The sequence below is a fragment of the Monoraphidium neglectum genome, assembly GCF_000611645.1.
Source record: "Monoraphidium neglectum strain SAG 48.87 unplaced genomic scaffold scaffold00921, whole genome shotgun sequence".
NCBI classification, from domain to species: domain Eukaryota; kingdom Viridiplantae; phylum Chlorophyta; class Chlorophyceae; order Sphaeropleales; family Selenastraceae; genus Monoraphidium; species Monoraphidium neglectum.
In genome coordinates this window covers 1-8,026 of record NW_014012707.1, presented here as the reverse complement: position 1 = coordinate 8,026, position 8,026 = coordinate 1, and the positions used below count along the sequence as shown (strand labels likewise).

The following is an 8,026-nucleotide window of genomic DNA, read 5'->3' as shown; positions in this document are numbered from 1 at the left end:
GGCGCGGCCGCCGCCACGGCTGCGGCGGCGGCGCCGAAGCCGACCGAGGCCCACCTGCCGTCAGCAGTCCACGCCCGGCTCGCCGCCAAGCTCGGCTGGGATAGCCCCGGCGGCCGCCGCAGCAGCAGCGACGACGGCGGGGAGGCGGGGAGCGCCAAGGCGGCGCAGGAGGAGGTGGACGAAGCCCTGGCCGCCCTCCACGCCGCCCGCGCCGGGTTCCCCGCCGCCGGCCAGCCCGTGGGCGCATTGGAAGCTCTCGCCTGGTCGCTCGCTGCAAAACCCGCATCTGCAGTCACCGTCGCGCCCGCCGCTGCCGGGGGCGTCGCCGCAACCGCCGCCGCTGAGGTGGCGGATGTCGTGGACTTCATGCAGCGCGCTGACGAGGCGCGCCACATGCTGCAGGCTCTGGACTTTGAGCTGACGGCACTGCAGTCCGGCGGCCGCGCCCCCGTGCGCGGCACCGGCGCGGCACCGGCCGCGGCGGAGCTGCCGCCGGAGTACCGGCGCCTGCTGGTGGGCGGGCTGGAGAGATACTATGGCGCAGCCCCGCTGGCGAACGCAAAGCGCGCACCCGTGGAGGTGCGAGAGGACGGGTGCGGGCAGCTGCTGGAGGCGCTCGGCTGCATTTACGCGCGGCCGAGGGGCGAACTGGTGCAGAGCGGCGGCGGCGCCGCGGGGGCGCTGTCGGGCGGCAAGCTCATGCTAAAGCGCCCGGCGGACGCGGCCGGCGCGCTCGCGGCGCACGTCTACGCGTGCGTCGCGTCGGCCGCGGCCGCGTGCACGCGCGCTGCCGTGGCGCGGCTGCGGCGGCGGGAGTGGCTGGCGGCGTGGGAAGCTGCGGCGGCGGGCGGGGTGACGGAGGAGGCGGCAGAGGCGGCGACCAGCAAGCTGAGGGAGGTGGGTCGTGCAGGGCCTGGTCCCAGCTCGATCAGTGCATTGGCCACGCGCCACCCTGCGCCGCCTGCGCTTTGCGGCTCGCGTTCTGGAATCGTATGAGAGCGCATCGACGTACCCACGCATACTGCTGACACCACAACCCTAGCTCGCAACATGTACACCCCAACGGCTATTGATCTCAAAACCATACTCATCCTCACTGCACACGTGTAGGCCACCAGGGTGGCGCTACTAGCGGCAGGCGCCCACAAGTGGATGCAGCAGCTGCAGTCAACCCTCCGCGCCAGCCAGCACGAATGCCTGCGCCGCCTGCCCTTGGGCAGCGCCGACGCGGCGGCGGCCGCGGCCGTGTTTGCCCAGCTGGGACCGCTTCTCCAGGCGCTGACGGCGCCGCCTGTCTGGCTGCCTGACCTCCCCACGCCTCTGGAATTCATGCGGGTGGGTCCGCGCCGCAACCCAGGCCGCCGAGGTGTCACGGGGAAGCGCCTGCAAATGCGCCTCGCGCCGCTGCTTCGAGCACGCCTTCCCAGCGCCCGGGGTCTTCGAGCGCCGGCATGCCGCGCTATCATGCGCCTCGCGGCGCCACTTGGCGCCCAGGCTTGCATTGCTTCCGAGAGAGGCGACCTCGATTGCAGGCCTCAAACCACCGCACCCCCGGCTACCCCTTTCGTAAAACCAACGCGCAGGCGGAAGAGCGCAAGCTGGCGGCCGTCCTGCCAAGCGGCACCGGCTGGCTTCCAGTCGCGCTGCGCGAATCGATGCAGCGCGCCCTGTCAGCCCTCCCGCCCGACCGCCTCGCCCGCGACCCCAACGCCGCGCTTGCCGCGCTGCGCCAGCGGCTGCTGGCGGCCCCGGACGGGCACGCGGCGGCGCAGGCGGCACGCGAGGCGGCGCGGGAGTTTGCGAAGGCCGCGGGGCGGCTGGAATCGGACCCAGTCACGCTGCAGCTGCTGCTGCGGCCGGCCGAGCGGGCTGCAACAGGCGCAGGCGGCGCGCGGGTGGTGGACGCATTCCTGGCTGCCGAGGCGGTCTGGCACTGGGAGGACGGTCGCGCCGCGGCGGCGGTCGCGTCGCAGCTTCTGTTCCTGGAGCGGTGCTGCCTGAAGGAGCAGCTTTCAGGCGCCGCGGCCTCGCAGGCAGCGGCGGCGAGGGAGGCGGCGCCTGCGGCGGCAATGTGTCCGGCCCCCGCTGAGCCCGCCGCCGACGCAGCCCCGGCCGCCGCCGGCCCGGCACGCAGCCGGCGTCGATGCCGCCATGGCACGCGTGGCGCCGCTGGCGCCGGATGTTTACCTGTCAATCCTCGAGCAGACCACGGCGGTCGCCCTGCTTGGGCTCGCACACCCGGTCTTCCTCACTGCCGCAGCAAAAGCTGCGCTCACCGACTTCCGGAACGCGCCAAGGCATGGGGACCTGACATCAGTGCAGCGCGCCTGGGCGGCGAGCGCGGGCGCCGGGCGCGGCGCCGCGGCTGCCGCCGCAACTGCGTGCGCGGCGGCGGCGGGCGCGCTGGGCCGGTGCCTGAGGTTGGCGAACGCGCTTGGGGCGGCCAACTGGCGCGGCGCCGCGGGCGGGGGCGGAGGCGGGGCGGTATTCGCGGAGCAGTGCGTGCGCATGGCCGAGGAGTCGCCGCGAGAGCAACCATCGGCGAAAGCAGGGCGGCAGGGGCAGGAGGAAGGCTTTGCCACAAGGGCGGGCGCTGGTGCAACAGCCTCAACGGCGGCAGCAGCGCAAGCAGCAGCAGGAGCAGCAGCGGGAGCAGAATCATCATCAGCAGCTTCGCCTTTGATGCTGTACATGTGTGCCCGCGTGGCGCTGCTGCTGGCGTCGGTGGTGCTGAGCCTGTCCGCCTACGGCACCGGGCGCAGCCCCGAGCTGCTGCAGGCGGCCCTCCTGGCGCTCACCAGCATCTGCGGCGCCGCAGAGGCGGCAGCGTCAGCGGGGTCACCGGCGTCAGTGGCGTCAGCCGCGTCACCGGAGTCAGCGGCGGCACCGACTGCGGCTGCCGCGGCAGCTCCTGGGGGCGAGCAGCGCAAATCTAAGCAGGCAGAGGGTGACGGGGACGCGGTCGCGGCCGGCTGGGTGCTGGAGGTGCTGCGGCCGCTGAGGCGGCTGGCAGAGTCGGTGCTGACCGCGGGCGCCGACGCAGACGCGGGCGGCGCGGCGCAGCAGGGCGGCTCCAAGCCGCGCAAGGGCAAGGGGAAGGGCGGGGACGCGCGCGTTGGTTTGGAGGCGTGGGCGGCGGCGACGTTGGCGCTGGGGGCGCAGCTCGGGGTGCCGCTGCTCCGGGTGGGGCGAGGGAGCGCGGGAGGCGGGGCTGGAGGGGGGACGGGTGCGGAAGGGCGCGTTCGTTTGGTCTCTTGAAGGATGGGGGAATTGCTGAAGGCAGGCAACGCACGAGCCTCTCCCGCTGCCCTCCCATGCGGCATTCCATGATGCCTTCGAAGATGCATGCCCCTTCTGACTTGCTTATATCTCTTGCCGCAGCCACTCAGTGTCAGACCGACAAATCACCCCCCGCACCGCGGCGCTGACGTCGTCCCACCCCTGCCCACCTCTTGCTCCTGCACAACCAATCCGCCTGCACCGCATGTCGCGCCTGTTCCGGTTGTACTGCCAATGCAACCATTAGGTGCCCGTCGGCGCGCGCGACACTGTGTTTGAGGGCTTCGGCGGGAAGCCCAAGGGGCAGCTGGACAAGCTGGCACGGGAGCTGGCCGGGAAGGAGGTGGCGCTGCCCAAGGTGCGCGTGCGCCTGCAGGGCGCTGCGGAGGGCCTGGCATTTGTGACTTGGGCGGGCCAGCGCGATGGAGGCGTTCGCATTTGCATGGCAGGGTTTGGTGCGGTGCAGCTGGGGGGCTGCCCACCAAGTGTAAGCGTTGCCAGCCCTCAACAACGCAGAGCGGTGCGACGAACAAGGATTGGCCGTTGATATAAACCCCGCACAAGGGTTTTTCAGGACGCTCGCATGCTGCCGATGCGGATTGATGTGGAGAGAGCTGGCAGGTGGACCGCCACCCTCACACCCAACCGCCCTGACGGTGGGCCCACTCGCTCACCCCTTCAGAGCGTGGCGGCTGCAGAGGCCGCACACGCGGTGCTGCGGGCGCCGACCCGCAAAGAGGTGCAGTTGGAGCGCCAGCTGACTCAGCAAGAGGTGCGGGAGCTGGAGGAAGGTGCGCGGCGGGCAGAGGCCGCACTGAAGAAGGCGCGGCAGCTGCGGATGCACCTGCTGCGCGCGTCGCCGCAGATCAGGGGCGCGCTGCGCGCGCTGCGCGACAGCGCGGCGGCGCGGATCGCGCAGCGGCGCGCGCAGGAGGAGGAGGAGGCGGCGGCGGCCGCGGCTGCCAAAGAGGCGGAGGAGCGGCGGCAAGACGCGGCGGCGGCGGAGGCGGCGGCGAAAGCAGCCGGCGGGGCAAGCAGCGGGGCTGACCAGGGGCCAGGCAGCGGGCTGAGGGAGGAATGGGCGAAGCACACGGAACAACTTGCGGCAGTCGCCGAGCAGCTGCTTGCCGGTGGGATCACGGACACGACCTGCCCCGTCTGCCCGCCGCCCGAGGGCGCGGAGGCGTTTGCCGCGGCGCGCGGCGCGGCCTCGGGCGGGCTGTCCGCGGCGGCGCCGGAATTTGTGCCGCACAAGCAGCGGGGCACGCGGCACCGCGACTGCGAAGCCGCGTTCCATGTGAGCGCCACGCGGCGCGGCACCTGAGGATCTGCGCTCTTGTCTCCGGTTCCGCTGCGTTTGTGGGCTCGCGGGGGCGTTGCGCGGCCTGCGCCACCTGCACCACCTGCGCCGCCTGCACCGCCTGCGCCGCCTCCATGCAGGCGCCCGCCGCGCCTGTCTCTCTCCTCTCGCCCAACCGGCGCCGTCGCCGCGACCCGCCCGCTTGGCCGCCGCGCCAATGCAAAACTCAGGATCTGCGGGCGCTCCTGGAGTCGGACGTCAAGCCGCTGATGGAGGCGGCAGCCCAGTGGGACGCGCACGCCGCCACTCTGCTCCACGGCGCCTCGCCCCACGGCATCCCCTCCTCGCTTCCGCTGCAGCGCCTCGCCTTCCGCCGCAACGAGCTAGTCGATGCGGCGGCCCCGGTGCTCGAGGCGCTGGCCGCCGCAGTACCCGAGCGCGGCTGGGCGCAGGCGGCTGCGTGGCTGCGGGACGGCTCCGCGCTGGGGCGGCTGGCAGGCGTGGTGGAGGAGGTGCGGCGGCTGTACTACGGGATCGGCGCTGAGCTGCGGCTGCCGCAATGCGAGGCCCATCTGGCGGAGCTGAATCAGCAGTACCAGTGGCTGGTGCGGGACGGACAGATGGAAGCCGCGGCCGCGCACCTGCAGCAGGTGGCGGCGTGTCATGCGAACGTGCAATTGCTCAAGGGCATGGTTCAGGAGCTGGAGGGCTTTGGCGGCGTCGAAGCAGGCGCGCTTGCAGGCGGGCCTGCAGCGGCCCGGCAGCAGCTGTGGGCGCAGGCGCAAGTCTGGCAGCAGCCAGCGCACCCCGCCACGCCGGGTCTGGGATGGCACCTGCCGCAGCCGGGACCCAGCTTTGTGCAGCAGCCCCCAGCGGCACGGCAGCAGCAGCCACAGCAGCCACAGCAGCCACAGCAGCAGCAGCAGCAGCAGCAGCAGCAGCAGCAGCAGCAGCAGCAGCAGCAGCCACAGCCACAGCCACAGCCACAGCCACAGCCACAGCTGCCGCCACAGCCACAGCTGCCGCCACAGCCACAGCTGCCGCCACAGCAGCAGCAGCACATGATGCCGCACGCTGCGTGGCAGCAGTTTGGACAGCAGCATCCCCAGCAGGTCAAGTGGCAGCAGCTCCAGGAGCCCGGGCCATCGCAACAGACAGCTGGGCCGCAGCCGCAGCAAGAATGGCAGGAGCAGGGGCAGCAGATTGCAGGGCCGCACTACGCGCAGCAGCCGGGGCAGCGGGAAGCACTGCCTGCAGCGTTTGGGTGGCAGGTGCTGCAGCAGGAGGCATTTGCTGGGTGGCAGCCGTGGCCTGTGCACCCGCCGGGCTTACCTTTGCAGCAGCATCCAGGGCAGCACGCTGGGCAGATGACGCCGTTGAGTCAGCCGCAGTTTGCGCAGCTGCCTGAGGGCCCACACTCACAAGACAGAAACGCCTGGCAGCCGCAGCCGTTGCAGCCGTTGCAGCAGCAGCAGCAGCAGCAGCAGCAGCAGCAGCAGCAGCAGCAGCAGCAGCAGCAGCAGCAGCAGCAGCAGCAGCAGCAGCAGCAGCAGCAGCAGCTGATGCAGCAGGCGCAGCTGTCCGACCGCCAGATGCAGCAGGCAGGCGCGCCGCAGCCGCCGAGCTCCCCGCCCCCCCAGCCAAGCTCGGCCCTGGCCGCCGCTGCCGCGGCCGGCGCAGCGGCGACTACTGCCGCTGTGGGCGGCTTCCTGTCCGCGGCAAGGGCCTGGCTGGGCGGAGGCATCCCCGAGAAACCGCTCACCGCGTCCGTTGCTGCAGGCGATGCTGATGTGGGTCATGACGACAGTGCTGCGCCGGCAGTCCCAGGGGCCGCCTCACAGCAGTCGCCGCAGCCGCAGGCACCGCGCCCGCCAAGCGCGCAGGGTGCAGCCCCAGAACAGCCCCCGGGCACTGCCGCGTCACCAGCAGCAACGCCGCTGCCTGACAGCCTGCCCATGCCCAGGAGCCTGCTGAGCCCGGGCCAGCTTCCTGGAAGCTACCAGGCGGCCGCAGCGGCGGGCCTCTCGCCCGGGCTGGCGCCGCTCAATGAGGGGCGAATGATTTTTTCGCCAGAGGAGATGCTGCAGCTGCAACAGACGATACTTGCGAACGCAGTCGGCGGCGGCGGCGGGGACGAGGATGGGCGAGGGGATGGCAGTGAGGAGGATGAGGGAGGACTGCAGGTGAGGGTTGAGCCGACGAAAATCACCAACCACTCCAGGGAATCAAAAACCCTTTCAGGGGTCAAGGCTAAATGCATCTTTGTACAGCTGCTTTGCGGCACCCTGCCTTTTTATCATCCCCACTAAACGCTACGCACCACCATCGCTCATAATCTTGCAGGAGGATGATTTTGTGGTCGCCACGTCAAAGCGGCGGCGCCATAGGGGCGGTGTCAAGAACAGGAAGCCGCCAGCCCGCGGAAACGCAGCCAGAGGGCCGCACGGCGGCGATGTCGGCGGGGGCGGCGGCCCAAACGCCGGGGGCGCGAGGGGCGCTCCAGGCGGCGCCCGCGGTGGCGGCGGCGGTGGCGGCGGCGGCGGGGCCGCGAGGCGCGGCCGCGGGGAAGGCAACAGGGTGGAGGGGGAGAACCTCTACAACCGGCTGCAAGGGCAGCGGCGCCGCTGAGCAGCGCTCCCTGCTCGCGGCCCCGCGCTGCCGCTCGGCCCCGGAGCTCTGGCTTCCCCTGCTGTTTGTGGCTGGACGAGCCAGCTGCAGGGCGGGCGGCGGCCCTTTGCCTGTGGACGGCCCTTTGCCTGCCTTGCTCGCAGCATGAAGCATTGCGTAGCCAGATGCACAGTGCATGCAGGAGCAGACAGATCCAGATCATCCGTGCATGCATCACGTGCACTGCACTTTGCCATCAAAGGCAGCACCCCTGATCTCACCAACTTCCTTGCAATTGCGGCTGCGTAAATGGCATGCCCTTGTGCGCTGCAACCACGCAACAGCACAGTCAGCTCGTTACTAAATCCAAAACACTGAGTCATGGCAGTTGAGATGTGTGGCAAGCTTTTGATGAGGGGGGCAACATGCTCCCGATGACAAATAATAAACCATTAAAGTCACTGTGAAAACCCACCTTTACGCTGTCTACAAATGCGGCCGACACATGCTCGCAGGCACGCCCAAGTGCGCGCCGGCCCCGCCGCCGGCACCGCCGCTGAGCGTGATGCACGGATGCTGTACAATGACCCCACAACGCGCTACAGCAAACCAGGCTTTGGACTCTGCCCTCCCGACTGCTCCCCCTCTTGCCCCACAGCTGATAGCCTGTTCACCGATGGTCCCGCCCTTCTGCAATGCGTAATAAGCACCGCCGTGACATGCCAACAAAGCCCTGCCACCCGGCAGAAAACAAACAAGAGCCGATGGCCCCGGGCGGGCCGCACGGCGTGGCGGGGCCCTGATGATGGGGCCCCATGCAGCTGCTGCATGGGGTAGCCG

General features: G+C 70.7%; 1 protein-coding gene across 1 annotated transcript in view; it reads left to right on the top strand.

The window, feature by feature from the left end:
* Window positions 1–7,889, top strand: part of MNEG_5935 (hypothetical protein) — a gene marked incomplete at both ends in the record, with an annotated part of 10,854 nt that extends 2,965 nt beyond the window's left edge. The window contains 9 exons of the mRNA XM_014045588.1: window positions 293–897; window positions 1,111–1,335; window positions 1,584–2,073; window positions 2,135–3,183; window positions 3,527–3,637; window positions 3,962–4,576; window positions 4,810–5,348; window positions 6,009–6,369; window positions 7,845–7,889. Coding sequence (XP_013901042.1) covers window positions 293–897; window positions 1,111–1,335; window positions 1,584–2,073; window positions 2,135–3,183; window positions 3,527–3,637; window positions 3,962–4,576; window positions 4,810–5,348; window positions 6,009–6,369; window positions 7,845–7,889 — 4,040 coding nt within the window. The remainder of the gene's footprint in view (window positions 1–292; window positions 898–1,110; window positions 1,336–1,583; window positions 2,074–2,134; window positions 3,184–3,526; window positions 3,638–3,961; window positions 4,577–4,809; window positions 5,349–6,008; window positions 6,370–7,844) is intronic.
* Window positions 7,890–8,026: the final 137 nt, after the last annotated feature.